This window comes from Pygocentrus nattereri, chromosome 5 (genome assembly GCF_015220715.1).
Source record: "Pygocentrus nattereri isolate fPygNat1 chromosome 5, fPygNat1.pri, whole genome shotgun sequence".
NCBI classification, from domain to species: Eukaryota; Metazoa; Chordata; class Actinopteri; order Characiformes; family Serrasalmidae; genus Pygocentrus; species Pygocentrus nattereri.
In genome coordinates this window covers 41,991,186-42,014,954 of record NC_051215.1, presented here as the reverse complement: position 1 = coordinate 42,014,954, position 23,769 = coordinate 41,991,186, and the positions used below count along the sequence as shown (strand labels likewise).

Sequence of the window (23,769 nt, the reverse complement as noted above, 5' to 3'; positions counted from 1 at the left end):
GAAATTGATACAAGGAACGTGTGTGATATTTTTCCTCTACTGTGAAGACGTTTGGCATGGAAGCCTATTTCACCACTGGAAAAAATACATAGCCAATTTGTAAGGCATAATAATGAGAAAGTTTCTATAATTATGACTTGGAATCTCATCATTATGATATAGCATCTCATAATCTCAATTGATTTATTGCCTCATAATTAATCTGACTTTAAATCCCATACTTTTGAACTACTGTGTCACAACTGAGACTTAGAATCTCATAATTATGACTTACCTTTTCATGATTATGATTAAGAATCACAAATGACTTACTGTCTCATAATTATGACTCTGTCATAACTATGACTTGGCATTTCATAACTTTTTTTTAACATTATGACATACTATATAGTCTTTTTTTTTCTTTCAAGAGGCATAAACTTCAACATCAGCGGTTTAATAGTCTTAACATGTCTGACAAGTTTGGTCTCTCACACAAACGGTTGTGGACATGAAATAAACGAGAAAGCAGAAAAACGAGATTTATGTCCTCTGGAAAATACAACTCATAAGACACAAAACTACAAAACGTTAATGCACACCAACCCACTCTATTGGACAAGCAATGGGAAAAATCCCGTTTATAAACACTAAAACTCAGCACTTTATTTCTTAGTGACTAATTTGCAATACTCGCTTTAAAACGAACTCCTGCGATGTGACGAGCGAGACAAAAGTCGCAAAACTTTCCTCAACAGCGCCGTAAAAGGGAAAAGATAAGAAAAGTAGCAGGTTTCGGTGTAGCACCCCGTTCATTCTGGCCACGATGAGAGAACTTTGAGCCGCAGTTTTCATAAATCCTGGACTATCTGTTGCTATCCATAGCCAAAGGCTTCCATTCTAATGCTCCAGCCCACTTGCAGTAGATCCAGCATGCCATCGTAGTAAAGGAGCACCATGTGCATCCTACTACTCCCCATATACGGTTCGGGCGCCCTGGCTTCGAATCATGACTACGATGCCTTATTAGGACAGTAATGCACTTGTAACAGAGGGAGGCAGGCAGCTACTCTACGAAGTCCCGTCCAAGAACCTAATATGGGTGCAGGCCGGGCAAAAACCCAACCGAACACACCGACGTCTTCAATGGTGTGCATGGGGGGTAATAAAATCGTTGGTATAAAAGGACCCATTGGAGAGGGAGTCCTTCGTAGCTGGAACCAGCAGTGGTTGCATTCTGCACTGAGCTTCATCTAGGAAAGGTACCACCAAAGGTAAGGAAGATGGAAAAAAACCGATCTGAACTGACTGACTGAAAAATAATGTTTGCTTGTTTTATATATGCGAATGCAGTTAACCTAATTAAGCTAATTAACTGTAGTCATATAGGCAAAATGATAGATTCAACTGGTTCATTCAAATGATTTAAAAGAGAGAAAGGAAAGCATACAGCATTTTCTTTGTAGATAGATCTTAATATTTAAGCTTCAACCAGAATTGTGTACTGAAATTTTAAACATTGTAGTTTTCACCATGCATCATGTGTAGACTTTCAGAAGTTCGAATATAAACATCCTTGTCGTGTTCAGACAGAAGCCAGTTAAATATTTATATCCTTTTTACATTGTACATATGAAAAAAGCAAACTTATATTCAACCTGGATAAGAGCCATGCACACTATGCCTTAGGACGTTGTGATTAATAAAAATGGTTTGTCAGTTCAAACTAAAAAATACTTAGTGTGGTAACAAGCAATTTTACTGGCTTTATTCAACTCAAATATTTCAATTTTGATTAATCTCAGATTAATCTTAGATATGCACATTAACGTAATGTACGCTAATGATCTTCAAAAATGCAGTGTAAAACTGTTATGCTTTGTTTTGTTCTGTACTGTATGTGCCTCAACCAACCCGCTCAATGATCTATCATTATGTTGACACTTAGAACCTACCAATATGTGTGACGACGAGGAGACTACCGCCTTGGTGTGCGACAACGGCTCTGGCCTTGTGAAGGCTGGCTTCGCCGGTGATGACGCCCCCAGGGCTGTCTTCCCTTCCATTGTTGGTCGCCCCCGTCATCAGGTATGTTTACCATGACCTTGTAAAACATGACACTGTGACTCTTTAGACAGCTTTTGTAATAATCAAGTCTAGCCAACAGCAAATAAAGCTGTAATCTAATATTAAATCACTCTTTTCTTTCTGTCAGGGTGTCATGGTGGGTATGGGTCAGAAAGACTCCTATGTAGGAGATGAAGCTCAGAGCAAGAGGGGTATCCTGACTCTGAAGTACCCCATTGAGCATGGCATCATCACCAACTGGGACGATATGGAGAAGATCTGGCACCACACCTTCTACAACGAGCTCCGCGTGGCCCCCGAGGAGCACCCCACCCTGCTCACTGAGGCTCCCCTGAACCCCAAGGCCAATCGTGAGAAGATGACCCAGATCATGTTTGAGACCTTCAACGTCCCCGCCATGTATGTGGCCATCCAGGCTGTGCTGTCCCTCTACGCCTCTGGCCGTACCACTGGTGAGGAACACAACACCAATGCACAGAATCTGCACTACTGCAATAATTTAGGGTGGATTCAGATATTATAGAACATAAAAAGAGGCACTTTGATGTTTAGCTGATCCTAGTATAGTGTAATAAGTTATTATTAAATGAGTGTGGAAATGTTACTAATTACATTTAAAAATACATAAAAATATTTTTGTAGTAATATTCAAATAAAGGAATGGCATTATCATTGAAGGCCTATGACATGCATGATCTATATTACCTGATGTCCCGCAAAACCTGAATCCACCCTAATCTTTACAATCTACTCTATGCCAAAGTACAAAACCAGAATGGGTTAATTTCATACCTTCATTTGCTGCATTTCAGGTATTGTGCTGGACTCCGGTGATGGTGTCACCCACAATGTGCCCATCTATGAGGGTTACGCTCTGCCCCATGCCATCATGCGTCTGGATCTGGCTGGTCGCGATCTGACTGACTACCTCATGAAGATCCTGACTGAGCGTGGCTACTCTTTCGTCACAACCGGTACTCTGCATAATTCTATTAACTGAAAATTACTGTTAATTTGTGACCAATTTCTCCCCTCAAAAGGGGTGTCTCTGTGTAATCTGCACATTTTGCTAATTCATACAATGCTCTGTCACAGCTGAGCGTGAGATTGTGCGTGACATCAAGGAGAAGCTGTGCTATGTGGCTCTGGACTTTGAGAACGAGATGGCCACTGCTGCCTCCTCCTCCTCCCTGGAGAAGAGCTACGAGTTGCCTGATGGCCAGGTCATCACCATTGGTAACGAGCGTTTCCGCTGCCCAGAGACCCTCTTCCAGCCTTCCTTCATTGGTGCGTAGTTATCCACTCCCTCTATAACATTATGTCACAACTTTTGTCACATCAGCTGATGACATTTCACTTCTTCTGAACAGGTATGGAGTCTGCTGGAATCCATGAGACTGCCTACAACAGCATCATGAAGTGTGACATTGACATCAGGAAGGACCTGTATGCCAACAACGTCTTGTCCGGTGGTACCACCATGTACCCTGGTATTGCTGACCGTATGCAGAAGGAAATCACTGCCCTGGCTCCCAGCACAATGAAGATCAAGGTAATATACTATATAAATAGTCTTTGCTCTAATGTATCCCCATCCTAAATACATGCAGATCTCTGAAACACATTATCTTTCTTATCCTAGATCATTGCTCCACCTGAGCGTAAGTACTCTGTGTGGATCGGTGGCTCTATCCTGGCCTCCCTGTCCACCTTCCAGCAGATGTGGATCACCAAGCAGGAGTATGATGAGGCAGGACCCAGCATTGTCCACCGCAAATGCTTCTAAATTCATTACCATGGTTATCATCTTCGTCTGCTCGCCATGAATCACACAGTAGTGGAGCACTGTGTTGATATGGGACAGATCTATTGGAGATTTATGTCGTAACCCCATGTTACGCAATGAATATGCTTCAGTGCAGAATGGGTAAAATCAAGAAAAGAAGATCATTGTGCATCGTCAAACAACACAATGTAAAATGTACATACATTTTAATTTATTAAATTCCATCATTTGGTATTTTTTGAGATGTGTCTTTGTGCATTTATACCTTAATTGCGTAACACACCCTGCATATGTTTTTTGGGGGAATGTCTTGATATTTCAGTTTTTGACTAGACATGCATTTTAACACGAAAAAGAAAAAAGCAGCAAAATCACAACTGTGTTCAGCACATATTTATCCCCTCATTTCATAGAAATAATGTGTATTTAAAAAGTGTCCAGTAATGTTCATCTAATTCAGTTAAACAGGCCAAACCTCACCCAGCTACACCAACCATAAAACTGACAACAATCTGGTGCTCAAAGACTGTCCATGAGGCAGAAATAGATGTTACTGAGTTCATTTCTATCTTTATCACACTTCACACTTGTGTGGCTTTTGCCTTGAAAGCTGACTCCAGCTTGACTCGAGAAGAATGTCAGAGCCAGACATAGCTGACATATGACACTCAGTGATTCCCTTAATATATGGATATGAGAAACGGTGAAAGCTGTTCCTACAAGGCTTAGAGCAGGGATAAGCTTGAGTCAGTCCATTGTTTGTATCTCTCTTTTTTAAAAAAAAGGTGAAAAACGACTAGGTTGAAAGGTGTTTTCCCACTTTTGCTGAAGGCTCCCCAAACGCAGAAAACTGAACGATAAGATATATGACCAAAGAACAGAAAACGACGAGCATTTTAGACATGACCAAAAACAAAGTATTTGTATGTACATAATATATTACTTATATTACACTCCACTCACTCCCCGACCCTCTTGCTGTATTCAACCCCGTCTTTCACCACCTGGCGGAGACAAACCCGAGCAGCCCAAAGCAGCAGCACCACCAGCACGGCTACAAACACCACCTGCTTCAGTTCGTCTTCGCTGACAAGCAAAAACAGTAAGTAAAAGCCCTATTTTAGCGGTTCCTACTTCCTTCACATTAGAATGAACTGGGGTTATGTTGATTAATCAAAAATACGTTTACCGATATCCTGTTGTATCCGTGGACTGTTGACACAAACTGCTATAGTTATTTTAGGCCGTTATCGTCTACAGGCTGTTCACGGATCCTTCATTAACGAACTCCACAACATTGTAAACACGGGGCTAGCCAGCTACGACGACGCCTTATTTAAGCTAATGTGTACCAGTCACACGGACTATGCCTCGATTATTGCAGTTTGAACCATAAAAAGCTGATAGGATTATCGCGTCGTATTTTGCTTTGTTGTTTAGACCTGTAGTTAACTAGATTAAATGGGTGACTCAAAGAGTAAAGGCGCCATAGCTTAAGCAGGCGGGTCCGTGAAGGGGTGTGTCATAGGAGTAGAAGAAGCTGGTCAGCCATTGGCTTCCTCTCAGGAAAACGCTTCGCCTTCAGAAGTGTTTTTATTTAAATGTCGGGGCGGGAGGCGCTGGGCAGAAAAAAAAACAACACGGCGCAGGCGAGCACTAGGAGCTGGTGTACACAGCGTCCTTATATACATGATGTGTTGCCGTGTCGCCTTGCCGGAAAGTGGCTGATTTTGAACCATCTTCCTTTACAGCGTTAAGAGTGGAGGAATATGGTGACAAAGCGGATAAGATCGGAATATATGAAGAAATTCAAGGATCCGAAATGGGAAACGTATGCAAAATGTTATGAGGACCTGGTGAAGTACAGGCTATCCAGGCGACTCCTGGAGCAAGCTCATAACCCTTGGTTTTGGGGGGAATGGGGAAGTGACACTGAGTCTAGTGGTAAATCTACACCTTTGAGCAAAAGTAAAGTTGAGCCACTGCAGTTGAAGGAGGAAACTTCACCAGCACCTCGATCTGCGAAGGAAACACAAGAGGCAGCTGCTCCTGACCAGCCTGAACCAGTGCACGACAGAGAGATCATACAGTCCCCTATTATAGGTAGGCACTTTGTGAAACTCTAACTCTTTAACACTGTAATTACCACAGGGTGTAGCTTTATAATAATGCAGTGGGCCTCATCAAAGTTTAACCTTCATCACAATAACCGTATTATGACTATAAAATTTATGAACTCAATAAATCTCTTCTCCGTCACAGAACACGTCACAGGAGATATTGAAGTTCAGGAGAAGGAGGAAGAGAAAAGCAGAGAAGCTTCACCTGTCACCTCTGTGTTCCAACCAGAGTCAGATACCTGGGCCCAGGGCAAGACCAAGAGCAAACCCCGCCAGTCACACAAGCCAAGCAAGTCTAAAACCAAGCCTCAAATAACCAAAGACATGGGAACAACCAAAGACACCGACAAAGAAATCAGGCACCCTTTTGCTATGTATGGATCAGGAGAGAGACAGGCAGAGGTGGCCTCCAAAAAAACTCATAATGTGGGTCCTGCTGCTTCAACGAAGGAGGTGAGCTGCTTCTCAACCAGCGAGTGTGCATTCTGCCTTCAAGGGTTCTTCTATGGACAAAAAGCTGTATTGCAATAGAAAATCATTTGATCATGATTAACAATTCAAGTTCACAAAGGGGTTAGTATAGTACACTATTTGCAGGCGTGTATTAGCCCGGGTCCAACATATTAACTTGTGTGTAGCACATTATATATATAAAAAAAATGCACTTTTATTATGTTGAATGCACGCATAAACTAAAAATGGAAACTTTAACATATGAACATAAGACAGATTTTTGGGCACTCTTCATTTTTGCTGTATCAAATAATGTATCAGATTGAGACATTGCTGTATCACTGTATCATCTCTCTATCTGTCTGATCCATCTATCTGTCCATCCATGTGTTAGAGGTGTAACCATTTACACAGTTAATAGTTTCGTTCAATATGATGGGGTGAGGTTTAGGTTCTACACTTTTAAAATGTTCCAAAAATAAGGAGTGCCAGCAATACATTGTGTTACCTTGTATCTGTCTAGTGTTTACTCTCAGTGGTGTACCTGGAGTCCTCTGGGTTAAATATCAAAGAGAACATTTTTTTTTTACTTAAATTGATTTATTAGATGTGCTGGTTCAAGTTGTCTGTTCCTCTGCCTAGATCTATGAGTCAGCACTACGAGCAAAAAACAGACGAGAGGTGGAGAAGCATATGAAAAGAGATGACAAACGGAGGGCAAAGTCTGCTGACTTGGAGAAGATGAGCAAAAGCAAAATCATCCCAGACTACAATCCCTGGCTGACGGAGTACATGCGCTGCTTCTCTGCTAGGTCACAGTAAAATCAAACACACATTACTATATGAAAAGAAAATCAACTGAAATGACTGACTTGGCAAACCTCAGGCTTCCAGCAACATTCCATATGGACACTAGTGGAAAATGTATGACCACCTCAGCCATCTTCCTAAGTGGCTTAATGAATCTAGACTGTAAATGTTTTTGTGTTTTCTAAGAATTGCGTATGGTTTAAATTTGCACTGGTAAATTATATATTGTTTTGTTCTTTGTCTATTGAGGTTGTTCATAAGTTTACACTTATCCATTCATTCCATGTGATCCACAGGGTACTGCTAATCTGAATTGGGTCGAGTTGCCATAAGTTCATTGATCTAATGTTTGCTTGTCTTTATCAACAGTGTCTGTTATTTTATGTGAAGATGTATTGCATAGTATTGTTTTTCAACAAAAGGTGCACAGTGTTTGTTTCAGGGGTGGTTAATTTGCAGGCCAAATTACAGTTTAAAGTTTTAATACAGCTGATTTAGCTCAACTGAATATCAAACCCAGAAGCTTTGGTCTGTGACAAATGCGTCATAGAGGGCGATTTTTTTTTATTTTTTTTTAGAATATAAACTTTAAATGGCCTGAATTCTATTCACCAGGTTATGCAATGCAGTTATGTCCTGCACATGAGGTTTTTTTTTTAATCTTTTGTGTAGAGGACTGTATTGTTCCTGTTCTGAACATCCTGCCAAACAGTGCATTGTATCAGTAGATTGTCATTTTTACTGTTTTGGCCTCTCTGGCTTCAGCCATTGGAGGTTTTTCTTGCAGCCTAGTGAGCTGTTTCAGTGCTTATCACCCGAACCTAACTTGAAACCGAAGCTCAGAAGCCAACAAGCCTGTGAGAACTATGATCTTTTTACATGTTTACCCATGTAAGCTTGATGCTGCTTACAGTTTAAAATATGTCATGACAGCTGACACCCACTAAAATATTTAGCCAAGCTTGTCACCTTGAATCCTGTCAGTATACACCTGTCAGTAAAATATTAGATGTTGCTTTCAAATCTGGCCAAAGAATGGCAACTCTGATGAAATATTTAAGGTAGCTCAAAGAACATGACTATGAAACTTGAAAAGCTCATTTAACAATGTGGTTCTATAGGTTTCTAGGTAAACAATCAGGTTCAAAAGTGATCTAGTTGTAAGCAAAGTTTTGAATAAACCAGACAAATGACATTTTGGGAACTCCTATAGAGAGAACACACTTACATGTGACATTTAATGCATTTATTTATTAATATTTATTTGCTGAGTTTAATATAATGGAAGAAAAACATACCATATCTGTTACACAGACCACATTTTATGTTTTGTTTTGTCAATATCTTAAATTCAGCAAGTAATCAGTAACTGTACATTAAAATGTGCAGAAGTGTTTTCTTTGTGGTGGATGTGTTAACTCATTTTTACTGAGAAAATCAACAAAATGTAATTTGACCTGCGGCGCCAAAACTTTCGCATACAAATGTAAATGCTAAACTGAAAGTCAAAATGTCAAATAATTGTACTCTGTCCTAGATGACAGTTTATATACTGCATATATTTTTTGTATAGTAGTAATTTTCTATGGTGATGATGATAATGAAGCCATAATATTGCTCCTGAGCCACTGAAGTACAAGGATGATGTATACCTCGCTGTCTGTGTAAAGAGTTAAGAAAGCTGGTTAGAAGGGTGTTTACAAAAGACTTGAGTGCTTGGATGGTTGCCTATATTTGAGATTTGCGAGTTAGTATTTGTGAATGTGTAACAGTAACAGCAGACTAGCGTTAATTGGATCCTGCATTACTACTGCAGACCGATGTGGTGATGTAGTCTTCTTAAACTCTTTTCTTTCACAGAGAAAATTTCTAGATCTTTCCAGAGTATTTTAGCACAACAGCTATTTTAAATGGTGATTTTTAAAGGGTGTGACTAATAGTTGTGAAGATAAAAAAAATTTATCTGTTGTTTTTACTCAGTGTACTTGGATTAATTTATTGCTTCTAGGCCTCAGGCATCTGTTATGTACATGCAATTAAAATGTGCTTATTTAATGTATTAATAAAACTTTTTATAGTTTTACCACACTGTGTACATATGTGATGCTAGTCATTTTTGTTACTTATTGTTATAACAGATTTTTAATATGAGCAACATGATGCTAATATCTTTGTATATTGCATCATGGTATAATAATAAATTTACAGAAAAGACTTTTAGCTCCATATGTGTGCTGCTTGTACTTGGATACATACTGCTATTCTGAGATCTATAGACAATATTATCAACTCCTAGTTCTGAACAGCATTTGTCCCTTAGTTTTATGATGTGCTGATACCAAGAAATAGTCTCAATCTGGGAAGCAGAGAAGCTTGCTTGGTCTCTCTTAGCTCCTTAATTGCATGTAAGTCTTTAGAAGCATTAAATATACATGTACATATTGTACATATATATACATTTTTTCAGTGTTTTATTTTCTACATCATTTGAACACAGCGGCTGCCCTTCACATTGTGTGAAAATTCTAATTATCAATAGAAATGCTGCAAAACTGCTTGGAATAAATCTTTTTACATTAACTTACATCAAAAATAAAAGAATGTTTTCACCTTCTAATGTAAACTTTCCTTCTTGGATATACACTATATTGCCAAATGTATTCAGTCACCCATCCAAATCATTGAATTCAGGTGTTCCAATCACTTCCATGGCCACAGCTGTATAAAAGTAAACACCTACGCATGCAGATTGCTTCTAGTCATGAAATTTCCTCACTACTAAATATTCCACAGTCAAATGACAGTGGTATTATAAAGTGGAAGCGATTGGGAACGACAGCAACTGTAAAATGACAGAGTGGGGTCAGTGGATGCTGAGGCGCATAGTGTGGAGAGGTCGCCAACTTTCTGCAGAGTCAATCGCTACAGACCTCTAAACTTCATGTGGCCTTCAGATTAGCTCAAGAACAGTGAAGAGAGCTTCATGGAATGGGTTTCCATGGCTGAACAGCTGTATCCAAGCCTTACATCACCAAGTGCAATGCAAAGTGTTGAATGCAGTGGTGTAAAGCGTCACCACTGGACTTTAGATCAGTGGAGGCATATTCTCTGGAGTGATGAATCACGCTTCTCTGTCTGGCAATCTGATGGACGAGTATGGGTTTGGCAGTTGCCAGGAAAACGGTACTTGTCTGACTGCATTGTGCCAAGTGTAAAGTTTGGTGGAGGGGGGATTATGGTGTGGGGTTGTTTTTCAGGAGTTGGGCTTGGCCCCTTAGTCCCAGTAAAAGGAACTCTTAATGCTTCAGCAGACCAAGAGATTTTGGAAAATTTCATGCTCCCAACTTTGTGGGAACAGTTTGGGGACTGTTCCAACCTGACTGCCCACCAGTGCACAAAGCAAGGTCCATAAAGACATGGATGAGCGAGTTTGGTGTGGAAGAACTTGACTGGCCTGCACAGAGTCCTGACCTGAACCCGATAGAACACCTTTGGGATGAATTAGAGCAGAGACTGCGAGCCAGGCCTTCTCGTCCAACGTCAGTGTCTGACATCAAATGTGCTCCTGGAAGAATGGTCAAAAATTCCCATAAACATACTCCTAAACCTTGCGGAAAGCCTTCCAAGAAGAGTCAAAGCTGTTATAGCTGCACAGGGTGGGCTGACATCATATTAAACCCTATGGATTAAGAATGGGATGTCATCCAAGTTCCTATGTGTGTGAAGGCAGACAAGCAAATGCTTTTGGCAATATAGTGTACATGTGATATACTAGTATTTATTTGAATATCATTGCTGAACTAAGCTTTCTATCTTTGCCTCTGTTTATCAGCACCGTAAGAAGGAACTTAGCATTTTTATTAATGTCTTAAGTCAAACTCGTTGGGAAATGAATCAGAAGCAAACCTAGGTTAAGTAAAATATTCATTTAAATTAAGAGCTTCTGCCACCAGTGCAATAAACATGCCTTCTGTTACTAATGCCCAATTCAAATTCTTAGTCTGTTCCCCAGAAAAGATCTGTAATGTTTAACATAAACAAGATGATTTTTTTTACTTTAGCTTGTTTATGTGATGAGAGAAATCAATGGTTCAAGGCTTTTAATAAACAAAAGCTATAGAAAGCGCAGTGTAAGGGTCATTTGTTTAGCCTCGATACTTTTACTGTTATATATGTTAAATAACATCAATTTATAATAGGATCTTATCAATAAATGATGGTCATGTGTCAAATGTATGAAAATTTTGGATAGGTTTGAAGTGAGGGTCCAAGAATAAGTAGAATGTAGCACTCAACATACATTTTCCAAAACACTGTAGTTGACTGCACATTTATATCTATTACATTTGAAGATGAGACACTAGTTTAACAACACTTTGTATAAGTCAATCCAATGAACATTTTCAAACAGGACAACAGCATGTAAATATGCTGTGGAAGATAATACTCTGTGTATTAGTGACTTTTCAATCTACATTTTAAACTTCCTTCATTATGATATATGTATATGAGAAGATAATGTTTGTTTATATATACTGTATTTTGACATTCCAGGTTTTTACAGCAACATAACTTCTCTTATACATGTTGTGCACCGAAAACATCAGAACAGAAGAACAGTGCATTCTTGCAAAAGACAGCAATCTCTTTTATAAAACATTGTATATTCCATTATATTGCCCTACCAGACCAAAGGGAATACTTATCTGCAGAGCAAGAGAGAAAAAATGAATAAAAATGTATCGTGTCATGATAAAACCAGTGCACGTAACAGATGTCACTGATGAGACCCTCCAAGTAAACACTGGCCTTCTCCCGATCTGATAAAACCTAATCGTTGAAGTCCTGGTAATGAAGTCCATAAAACATGCTCCAAGGTAATGATGATAAGCTCTTCTCTACACAAGATCTACATATGTTAATGGGAGTAGAATAGGACACAGAAGGTTAGGATAGCTCAGTGCAGAACTTTCAGCAAGGGCCTAGTTTCATCATCCTCAGGGTATTGAACACAGCGGGTATCTTTGCCTAGGCCCAGGGGGCAGTTAACGGTTTCCAGACTTCTGGAGCGCAGAGACGTCCCAGGATCTCTGCCACGTCTGAACCGAAGTAAAAGGAAGGTGAGGGAAGAGTTGCTCCACTTTCTTGGGCTTTTCACCCCATTCCCCACTGATATCCTCCTTATCTTCACAAAACCTGCCTGAAGACCAAATGGTGGAACATTCATTTGAACCATATCAACAAACAAAGATTTGTGCAAGGATATTAAAAAAATCAAAATAATAAAATAAATAAAAACAATGACTGAAGAACCACACCAGCATAATAATTAAAGAATGCACGCAAAAACCAACATTACCATTCACGTTATTCATGCTAGCATTAAATACTGGCTGAATGACTGCTATCCTCAATGTGAATGCTGATCATCTTGCATTTTTAAGCCAACTGCCTGAATACACCCTAAGCCTTTAAAACCTTTTGCTGCACAGTCTGAGGAGCTTTAGTAATATTTCTCATTAATTCCTCTCTTTTGATTTGCATTTGAACAAACTTCTAAAGCCATTTGTTTTATTGGTGTTATTTTTAATATTATGGTAATGTAGGTCATCTCACTTCTGGACTGATTAAAACATCTGACTTGACATTTTTTTGGTGTTGTTCTGTAAGACAACCTTAATATATTTATTTATTTATATTGAACTAATCATGCAGAAATCCAGATAATTCCACAAAGTTCAAAAAATTTTTCACTGCTGTCTGTGTTTTTGAAGACCTCAATTAGCTCTATATATGTTCATTTAGGGTTGGATATCCCTAGAACAGGATGGGCACTCCTGGCTTTGAGAACCCAGGGCCTAAGACGCATCGAGTCTACAGTTATAGAACTTCTATAAAAGGGTTCTATATGACACAGGGGCCCCAACTGGCAGGGGTATCAAATCCCAGTCTTGTGGGGTAATGGCCCTAATTGGCTAATTATCATAACCTTCATGAGCTGAATCACACATACTCAAGGAAAGAAAGCACTAAACAGGGTTGCATCTCTCAGTGACTGGAGCTGCACACGTCTTCAACAAGTACAAGAAAAATATTTCAACCCGGAGCTGTAACGAGTGTTGCAAATAGTATTAATCACTTGGGATGATATTTCAGGTCTTGTCTTGCATGCAATTTCATATTTTGCACTACAGCTGCATTTTGAAAAGAATTTAAAAAATGAAATAGAAATTCACACCATTCCTAACTAAGACCTTCTTATTCATATCTGTGTATGGAGTATTAAGTTGTCCATGAGTAGCTGCCTGTTAATTAGTCTTCTCCTTCCACAGATACCTTGGATCCACCTTGGATCTCTATTTCTGGTTAGCAATCCAAAGTAGCCAAATAAGGGTCCTTAGAAACCTGCCTGGCTAAGGGTCTGGGAAGGACGCAGGGTGTCTGCAGTTAAATATAACTACTGCCCTGCAATGTTTTTTGTATGTGTGTGCAGTCCAACTGATAAGTTCTGGGGGTGGCAACAAGTTTAGGCAGTTGCTCATTCTCTAGTTAGGAAAGAGGGTGAACCTGTGGGAGTATCTGTGCTTGTTTGGGGGGGTTTGGGAGGGGGACATGCTTAGCATGGCTCGGCATTGCTGTGTCATCGTCACTTGCGCACGCAGAAGCTAACTTGAGCAGAGCTCGGGGAGGGGGTTGGTTAATGACCAAAATAGTCCCCAATATCAAAGAGGACTCCTCCTTCCTAGAGCATGCCAAATAGAGTACAGATGCTGTTGAGCTGCGACAAACATCCTTTTACAGACAAGAGGGAAAGGAAGGGGACATTACACAGAACTAGCAGTTATAGGTGATGTAATAAGAGACTATCATTGACCTACTCATTACTGATGATGTGAACACATAGCCAGAAATGATGTTTAGTATACATTTGCTATTTGGTGTACAGGCAAAGTAGTGCATATTGCTTTGCTGCTTTGCAAAAATATGAAAATACTTAATGTACACTATGTAGTCTAAATAAACTGAAAGGACACAGTATATCATACTTTTAAAAAAAATACATTTTCCTCATTATTGTATGAAGTTCCAGTCCTGAATCCTGGATTTACAACCCCAATTCCAATGAAGTTGGGACGTTGTGTAAAACATAAATTAAAACAGAATACGATGATTTGCAAATACTTTTCAACCTATATTCAATTGAATACACTACAAAGACAAGACATTAATCTTCAAACGGATGAACTTTATTGTTTTTTGAAAATATTCACTCATTTTGAATTTGATGCCTGCAACACGTTCCAAAGAAGTTGGGACAGGAGCATGTTTACCACTGTGTTACATCACGTTTCCTTTTAATAACGCTCAATAAGCATTTGGGAATTGAGGACACTAACTGTTGAAGCTTTGTAGGTGAAATTTTTTCACATTCTTGCTTGATGTACAATTTCAGTTGCTCAACAGTCCTGGGTCTCCGTTGTCATATTTTGCACTTCATAATGTGCCAAACATTTTCAATGGGCACTAACACACCCCCATACCATCAGAGATGCTGACTTTTGAACTTTGCGCTGATAACAATCCGGACAGTTCTTTCCTATTTGGCCCGGATGTCCATGATTTCCAAAAGCAATATGAAATGTTGACTCGTCAGACCACAGGACACTTTTCCACTTTGCGTCAGTCCATCTCAGATGAGCTCGGGCCCAGAGAAGCCTGTGGCGTTTCTGGGTGTTGTTGATATATGGCTTTCGCTTTGCATGGCAGAGTTTTAACTTGCACTTGTAGGTGGAGCAACAAACTGCGTTCACTGACAGTGGTTTTCTGAAGTGTTCCTGAGCCCATGTGGTAATATCCGTTACAGAATGATGTCGGTTTTTAATGCAGCGCTGCCTGAGGGATCAAAGGTCACAGGCATTCAGTGTTGGTTTTCTGCCTTGCCGCTTACTTGTAGAGATTTCTCCAGATTCTCTGAATCTTTTGATATTATGGACTGTGATGATGAAATCCATAAATTCCTTGCAATTGCATGTTGAGAAACCTTGTTCTTAAACTGTTGGACTATTTGCTCATGCAGGTGTTCACAAAGTGGTGAACCTCACCCCATCCTTGCTTGTGAACGACTGAGCCTTTCAGGGATGCTCATTTATACCCAATCATGATACTCAACTGTTTCCAATTAACCTGCTCAGCTGTGGAATGTTCCAAACAGATGTTTTTTGAAGCATTCCTCAACTTTCCCAGTCTTTTGTTACTCCTGTCCCAACTTCTTTGGAACGTGTTGCAGGCATCAAATTCAAAATGAGTGAATATTTGCAAAAAACAATAAAGTTTATCCGTTTTAACATTAAATATCTTGTCTTTTTAGTGTATTCAATTGAATATAGGTTGAAAAGGATTTGAAAATCATCGTATTCTGTTTTTATTTATGGTTTACACAACATCCTAACTTAGTTGGAATTGGGGTTGTACCAATTACAACGTAGCCTGCAATCATCTAAACTCTACTATTAAAGTAAGTACCTTAGACCTCAGATGCAGATTATAATGTATAGAGCAATATGGATAACAGCATCCCTCATCAAATCTGCTCTTGCTAGAATGCAATTTTGCTGTTTTTAGAGAATTTAACATTTTAAAAGTTTAAATGTTAAACATTTTAACATTTAAAAGCACAGGAGAGGTAGTGGATTTTGCCACCTAAACAGTGAGAAGGTAATAAAAGTACATGTGTCCAAAATGCCTGATACATATGCATCAGGCTGACAGTTTTTCATATTTTGTCTCATTTAATTCAGACAAAACAGCTAATAAATGGACGATGCTGTCATACACCATACCAGTAACAAAACAGTTCAAACTAATTCTACTCAAATGTACACATTTAATGTACAAGGGATATAAAATGCACTGCCTCAATCTGAAGGTGAACTGCAAACATTTTGGAATGTTAGACTTTATTATAATTTATTATGATAATTCAATAAAGTATGTTGCAAATGTAAAATACAAAAAAAGATTTGTATAACACTCATCACTGCAAACTGTTGGTTGGCTCTCACTAGCAGCATGGCAGGAAACACATTGGTTTATTTTTATTTATAAAACACTCTCTGGCCATATGCCAGCATATATTACTTCACTGACATCTATAAATAATGGTAATTATCAGATTCACTCCAGCAGGTGGGTCACATGCCAGGTACTGAAAGTTTTTACTAAACTGGGAAAATCTGTCTTCAGTCACAGTGCACAAGTGAGCTGGTACTACAGGAAACACTAAAGCTCGACTCGCTGGTGTCAATCAGTCATTTTAAACTTCTAGTTTCTAACCACCTCCACTCTGCCTACAACTGCTTTACCTGATTTTTACTATTATTGTCTTATTTTCATTGTTTTAGCTATTTTATTTTATTATTGTTTGTTTATTTATTATTATTATTCTTGCTTTAATTATAATTATTTTATTATTTCAGTAATTTTAAATTTTAGTTAAAAGTTAGTTAATTTTTAGCATTTTAGTGAAACTTTAATTATTGTTTTACATTTACTACAGTTTTTAAACATATTTTATTATTGTTTAATTTTTTTATACTTACCAGCCAATGTTTTTCCAATGTTTTTCTAAATTTATTTTTAATATTTGATATGTTCATTATCAATCCCTTTTCACTTTATTAACTCGATAATATTGTAAATGAGGGTCACTCTCAATGTTCTCAGAGGATTCAAAAATGGTGACTGATTGATTGACTGGTTGATAGATTTTGTTTTTATTGTCTGTATTCCTGATACAAATACATTATATGGCAAAAAATATGCGGACACCACCTCTAATTATTGAGTTCAGGTGTTTGTTATACCCATTGACAAAAGGTGTATAAAATCAAGCACATAGCTATGCAATCGCCAGAGACAAACAGTGGCAGCAGAAAAGGTTGAACTGAAGAACTCAGTGACTTTCAACAACGTACTGTCAAGGTGGATGCCTTCCTTTCCACAAAGCATTTTGTGAAATTTCTGCCCTAATAGATCTGTCTCAGTCAATGGTAAGCACTATTATTGTGATATGGCAGCATTTAGAAGCAACAACATGTCAACCATAAAGCTGTAGATCAGGTAGACTCACAGAGTGTGGCCACCAAGTGCTGAAGCACATAGGCAGTTTGACACACTATCTTCTGTTGCACTACTTACTACAGAGTCTTAAATTATCTCTGGAAGCAACATCAGCACAAGAACTGTGCATCAAGAGTATCATGAAATAAGTTTTCTTGGCTGAAAAGTTGCACACGATTATAATGTGGGATGTCAAGAGTCAGCTGGAGTGGTGTAAAGCATGCTGCCACTGGACTCTGGAACTGTGCAAATGGGTTCTCTGGAGTGATGAATCACACTTCACTATCTGGAAGTCTGATGGAGGAATCTGGCTTTGACGGATGCCAGTAAAACGCTATCCACCAGAATGCACAGTGCCAACAGTAAAGATTGGTTGGGGTAGGAATAATGGTATGGGGATGTTTTTGAAGGTTTGGGCCACTTAGGTCCAGTGAAGGGTAATGTTAATGTTATAGCATACAAAGATTTTTTAGATAATTATATGTTTCCAACTTTGGCAACAGTTTGTAGAAGGCCCTTTCCTGTTCCAGCACAACTGGGCACAAAGATAAGTCCATAACAACATTAGCTGTGTCAAAAACCACATACTACTATACTATATGTACTATACTAGCTTCTAATGGTGGCATACTAATTTTTACATACTAATTAGTATGGCAGTTTTTGGTTTAGGATGCAGCATTAGTCTGAAATCCCAGTGGCCTGCACAGAGCTCTGACCTCAACCTTACTGAACACTTTTGGGATGACTTGGGACAACAACTGTGAGCCAAGTCTTCTTGTCCAACATTAGTGCTTGACCTCACAAACACTATTTTGACTGCATGGACACAAATGTCTACAGACACACCCCAGAATCTTGTGGAAATCCTTTCCAGTAGAAAGGAGGCAGTCATAGCTACACAGAGTGGGCCAACACTATATTAATGCCAATGATTTTTGATTGGGATGTCCAACAAGCTCTTTTAGGTCTGACAGTCAGGTGTCCTCATATTTTTGGCCATATAATGTAGCTCCTGCAGTCACATTTATGTACTTAATGCATTTTAAAAAACAGTTTGCAAAGCATACTATACTGTAGAAAAATACTGAAGGTGAAATTTCAGGCTTCATCATGGAATGATGAGAACTGTGAATGAATTTGGTCATCTTGAGGCCAGATATTATACCCCTTACTTTTGATTCTGCAAATAATCAAAAGTAAAAAGTCTTCTCTCACCTGGCTGTTTGGCTATAGCGGCGCTGGCGCTAACAGCCACACTCCTGCACACTCTCAGCCTGAGCTCGTCTTGGGGAGCGTAGCTGCCGCAGTGCTGCATCACCATACTGAATCCCTGAACCCATCCGCTCCGGATCCAGCTCACCTATCCAACAGCAAAAACCCTTCACAACATGCTACATCACAACACAGTGCATTCTGTAGACAGTTCAAACTCTGCAGTAGTACCTGATTCTATTTTGTTGAGGATTTTGCGGGCACACTGAACAAACGCCTCCTCCACATTTTCCCCTGTTAAAGCACTGGTCTCCAGAAACATGAGTTCTGAAATGCCAGCAGAGTTATGTTCAAGAACATTTTATTCATTATTTATTATCAGTTTAGTCCATTACTGTCTTGACTGACATTACATTACATTAATACATTAGCACACAATTACAGCTAGTCATTAAACATATTCATAGATGTATATTCAACAGCAGTAGATGTACATAAGAACTAATATATGTTGCTATTGATTACAGTATGTCACTAGGCTCAACTTACATCTGGACCAGAAGAGAATCTCTGGCAATGTTCCACTCAGTAAGGTTGTGTCTAATTTCAAGTCTACAGTGGCCTCTTGTGGTACAATCACAGTAAAAACCTTAAATGTCACCTGTCTTTTAAAACAGTAAAAGGGGGTTTCAAAATTCTAAATATTTTAGGTATATGATTGTAATAGTAGCAACACAGAATACACAAAAAACTTCATCCTAATAAACATTAATAGTTTCAATTACATTTTAACATTAATATTAAGAAAATATAATGAGAACTGTATTTTACAGTGCCCAGTATTCTCTCTTACAGAAAACACATGGATTTATTAAGCTGTCTCCCTGTGCTGGAAACAGGGACATACATGTTTCTTGCCAGACAGACATACCATTCTCTTGAGCGAAGCGGGATGCCTCCAGAAAAGTGACCTCACGATCAGCGTCCAGGTCTTTCTTATTGCCGCACAATATTATGACAATGTTCTGGCTGGCCAACATCCTGGCATCTGTCAGCCAGTTGGTCAGAGCATTGTACGTCTCCCGGCTGATAAAGACATATAGATTAAACTATTGCAGTAAAAACTTATTATAGCAGAGGTATGGGGTGTAATCTAACTCCAACACTACTTTACTTTGATAACATACCTGGTAATGTCGTACACAAGTAGAGCTCCTGCTGCACCTCTATAATAGCTTCTTGTTACAGATCTGATGAGAGAAAATAATTAATTATAGGACAGAAATACTCATTGCATTGGTTAATTATTTTGAAACACAGCGTTGGAAGTTATTCATAACATTGGGAAAAAGTTATAATGCAACTAATATATTTAATGTTATGACAGAATTCATTAAGACTGCGATATGGACAAAACACCATATTAGTTTTTTATTGTAATTAAGATGTGCCTTATACATCGCAACATTTGATCTTTAATTTTTAAGAAGGTTAAAAACTAGTCTGTATCATTTCCAACAATTTTTTACAGTGAGGGCAAACAAGCATTCAAACTCTTTTGTTTTAGTTATTCTTTATACTTCCAATGCACATAATCCACTTCAAGTCTTTTGCTCTTGTACTTATAATTATGAATAAAAAAAAATGTAAAATGAAACAAAAACGAAAAACCAAAAATGTATTCACATGCATAGTCAGAAAAAGAGAAATTTATAAAGGAAAAATTATTGACAGATCACCATCTAATAACATCAATACTTTGCTGTTAGGCTGCTGTTGGCAGTTACAGCTTTGAGAGATGTACTGCAAGACGTAAATAGCTTTTTACAGAACTGTGGTTAAACTTTTTGCTCATTCCTTTCAGCAAACAGTCTTCAATTCCCCAAGATTACGAGCATCCCCCTGATAGGCCTGAAATTTAAAATTTCAGAATGCCCAATAAAATTTCAAAGACTCAAGTCAGGATATTGGTTATGCTGTTCATGGGATCATATGCACATCTGTTCTTTCTCCATATATGACAGGCTGAATTACTGCCAAAGAGTTATATTTTTCTTGACCCTGACTAGAACATATTGTTCCAAAGGAGTTCTGATTTGTCTAAATGAACATGTGCTAATTTTAGATTCGCATCACAGAAACTCATGAGGAAGATCTAATGATATTCAGGATGCCAACTGCACACACTTTAAACAGGGTGATTTATTAAAAGGCCTGTTAGCATATTGCAGCATTTTCCAATATCAGTATTGCAAAAGCCAGTGATTACAAACTGCATATTGTGCAGCTGTAATTTTGAAAGCAAGCTATTTTCTTCTGCTGTTCTTGAATTCTGCTCTTTAAAGTGTCTCCAGTGGACCACAACATAACTGCTAAGTCTGGTTCAAGATAATGGCACTTTGCTAGTGTCCCTTCATGTATCAACATGAACATAGCAGTGATCAAACATTCTACAGCTTCATGTTAAACTGAATAAATAACAGAGCCTCATTCTCCTAGTCAAAACCAACGGCTGAATGATACATTCATATTACAACCTTACATGTTCTTAACTGTACTAAAATGCAAATAACCTTTTTTCTTCTTTAAAACCCTGAGCAACAACCATTTTATCAAAGTAAGTTATGTCAAAGTACAAGTGGTCCTATGTAACGCTGCATATTGCTGAGTGGCCTAGTTTGTCTTCCACCCAGACCTCTTTGAACGCACCTGAATCGTTCCTGTCCTGCTGTGTCCCAAATTTGAAGTTTGACAAACTTGTTAACCACATTGATGATCTTCGAGCCAAACTCGACACCAATCGTATGGTTTGAGTCATCTTTAACTGCAGGAACAGGAAAGAATAATGTCTTTTGATATGCATGTAAACAAGTGTGATGATGTTTTTTGGCTTTTAGATATACTTTAGATGGACATACATTTCTTCTCTATGAACTGGTGAAGGAGACATGATTTTCCAGTTCCTGCATTCCCAATCACTAGGAACTTGAACAGGAAATCTGAAGACAAGAAAAATAAGAACATCTCATTAACATAAACATATTGCTTGCTCAATGATTACTCTTAAACTATCAAGGGAAACTTGGGTTCTTGGGCACATTAATGTTGTTTTTGTAGACACAGACTATACACAATTTACAATAATTTTCAATTCCCAATAAGTGGCTGGTGTATTTTGCAAACATCCTCTTTCCTTGCAAACTGGGTAGTTTTAGTCTAGGTCAGTGCTTACTTAAGCAGGACCACCATCACCAAACACAAAGCTAAAGTGGCTTTATGTGGTTACAAAACTATGTTCCCTTATGACCTCTTCAGCCAGAGAAACTTAACATGAGAAATCTAATGGTGAGAAAAGCTAGCCTAGCAAGCATAATCGTGCTATTAAGCCAGCTCATCTGTCTCTCCACCTATCTGTTTGTTCATTCACCAGCCACATCTGGATAATATGTTTGTGAGCCATAAACACAGGAGGGTAGTCTACAAAAGTGTTTGCCCAACCCTGGTCCAGGGGGTATCCTGCCCTGCACATTTTAGTACTTTCCTCCCACCAGACTTCAACTCAGCACAGGGTTGTTAATTAGCCAATTAGTTGAATCAGGTTTGTTGTGAGTATAGAAAAACACCAAAATGTACGGAGCAGCCTCGCTCTTTTTTTCCCTTTTTGCGCTGATTTGTTTAGTTCTGCTTCAGTGGTGAGGCAGGCTGGAGGTGTTGGACTGGGGGGTGGCAATCATGCGTGGTCATGAGAATATGAGGACCATTCTCAAATAGTTATGATGAAGTGTTTTTTAAGCAGTAGAAATGTTGGATTTTCATGTAAACTTTGTCAGATGTTTAATATAATGCTCATCATTAGAATCATACAAACATTTTTAATATTTTGCATTGCGTTCCCTGGCATTTTAACCTGCGTCTGGAAAACTAGCCCTGAAAGACCACCACACTGCTTAGTTCAGCTTTTTCCCTTTTTAAATTGCTTTAACACAAGTGACTTAACCAACAAGTCAAACTACTGAGCTTACTAATAGTTTAAACAGCCACAAAACCCCCAAACTAAGCAGTAATTACACCAACTACAGTGTTCAAAGCGGTGTTTGCTCTAATAAAGCACAGTATAATAGTATTCTAAGATAATAACACAGTACCCTGCTTAACAAATATAGCAGTGTTTCTATAGTACAATGGACAACACACAGACTATGCAATATAAAGGGTATACAAGTCTGACATTTTAGATATATTTATTAACCCAAAAAAGTAATAGTAAATAAACACTATCCGATCAAATATGGCTAGATTTGGCTTAAGTCGGGCACAGATTGTCAGTGTATTTTTCTACTAAGCCGAATACAGCATTGTGGAATGACACAAAATAGTGTTATCAGTAGTCAGCAGACAATCCTCTTGTATCAAACCAGCGATAAGCAGGACAAACAGATCGGTCCTGTCCTGTCCTGTCCTAACATCAACACGCCAAGCTCGAGGTGCCTGCTGGTGAAACTCCGCATCCATCCACCCAGTAAACAGCCTGTGTTTGTACGCGTCTCCTCCCTCCGGCCCTGAGTGCTAACGGTACATCTGAGCGATTAGCCTGCTTACAGCGACGGATGAGAACTGAACACCTGCTAAACCCACACAGCCTGGCTTCGAGATCCGTGACAACAGACAAATGCACAGAATAAGCTTCCGTACCGTACGTCTCAGACATGGCAGGCGCTGTGTTATTTCAGATATGTTATTTTGTGTGTCAGTTCAATCGGAGAGGATATTAAATGCAGGAAAATCCCTCAGAGGGATCCGCGCATCCTGTCGGACTTCCCAGGCTGTGAACTTCCTGTAGAGATTTTCAGAGTAAAAGTCATAGGCCACTACTGAAGAAATACCAACCGAAAACCTGTAAGGCTGGTCCACGCGGTATTTAAAATTCGAGACTCATTAAAACGATATACAGTCCAATTTTAATATTTGCTGTTTCTAAATAGGCTGTAACTGGTTTTACATTACGTTACATTACATTAAGACATGGACAGTGATGGCATTCAAGTGTGCATTATAGGCCATTGATTTATATTTTCCAGGTTATAAATTTATACATGATCTTTTTTTCATGACCACCTTTTTAAATTGAACTTTATTAAATTTGTTTATATACGGGGAGGCTTAGACATATTTTTGTTGTTTTGTTTGTCTGTCAGTCTG

General features: G+C 38.7%; 3 protein-coding genes and 1 long non-coding RNA gene across 4 annotated transcripts; 2 read left to right on the top strand and 2 right to left on the bottom strand.

Annotated features, from left to right (window-relative positions):
- The first annotated feature begins 1,148 nt into the window (after positions 1-1,148).
- acta1b (actin alpha 1, skeletal muscle b) lies at positions 1,149-4,092 on the top strand. Its single transcript, XM_017696590.2, has 7 exons — positions 1,149-1,253; positions 1,928-2,067; positions 2,195-2,519; positions 2,880-3,041; positions 3,163-3,354; positions 3,438-3,619; positions 3,710-4,092. The coding sequence occupies exons 2-7, from the start codon at positions 1,939-1,941 to the stop codon at positions 3,851-3,853; spliced, it is 1,134 nt and encodes a 377-aa protein (XP_017552079.1). The 5' UTR covers positions 1,149-1,253; positions 1,928-1,938; the 3' UTR covers positions 3,854-4,092.
- Positions 3,957-5,321, bottom strand: LOC119263478. The gene is made up of 2 exons (XR_005130302.1): positions 5,043-5,321; positions 3,957-4,939 (listed from the first exon to the last, which is right to left on the bottom strand). It is a non-coding gene; the product is annotated as an uncharacterized LOC119263478 (long non-coding RNA).
- ccsapb (centriole, cilia and spindle-associated protein b) lies at positions 4,876-9,315 on the top strand. The gene is made up of 4 exons (XM_017696591.2): positions 4,876-4,955; positions 5,605-5,956; positions 6,116-6,426; positions 7,069-9,315. Exons 2-4 carry the CDS (start codon positions 5,623-5,625, stop codon positions 7,246-7,248), a joined length of 825 nt encoding a protein of 274 aa, XP_017552080.1. The 5' UTR covers positions 4,876-4,955; positions 5,605-5,622; the 3' UTR covers positions 7,249-9,315.
- Positions 9,316-11,754: 2,439 nt separating this feature from the next.
- On the bottom strand, positions 11,755-23,401 carry rab4a (RAB4a, member RAS oncogene family). The gene is made up of 8 exons (XM_017696589.2): positions 23,263-23,401; positions 21,489-21,569; positions 21,280-21,394; positions 19,758-19,820; positions 19,502-19,656; positions 18,802-18,897; positions 18,574-18,718; positions 11,755-12,436 (listed from the first exon to the last, which is right to left on the bottom strand). The coding sequence occupies exons 1-7, from the start codon at positions 23,276-23,278 to the stop codon at positions 18,603-18,605; spliced, it is 642 nt and encodes a 213-aa protein (XP_017552078.1). The 5' UTR covers positions 23,279-23,401; the 3' UTR covers positions 11,755-12,436; positions 18,574-18,602.
- Positions 23,402-23,769: the final 368 nt, after the last annotated feature.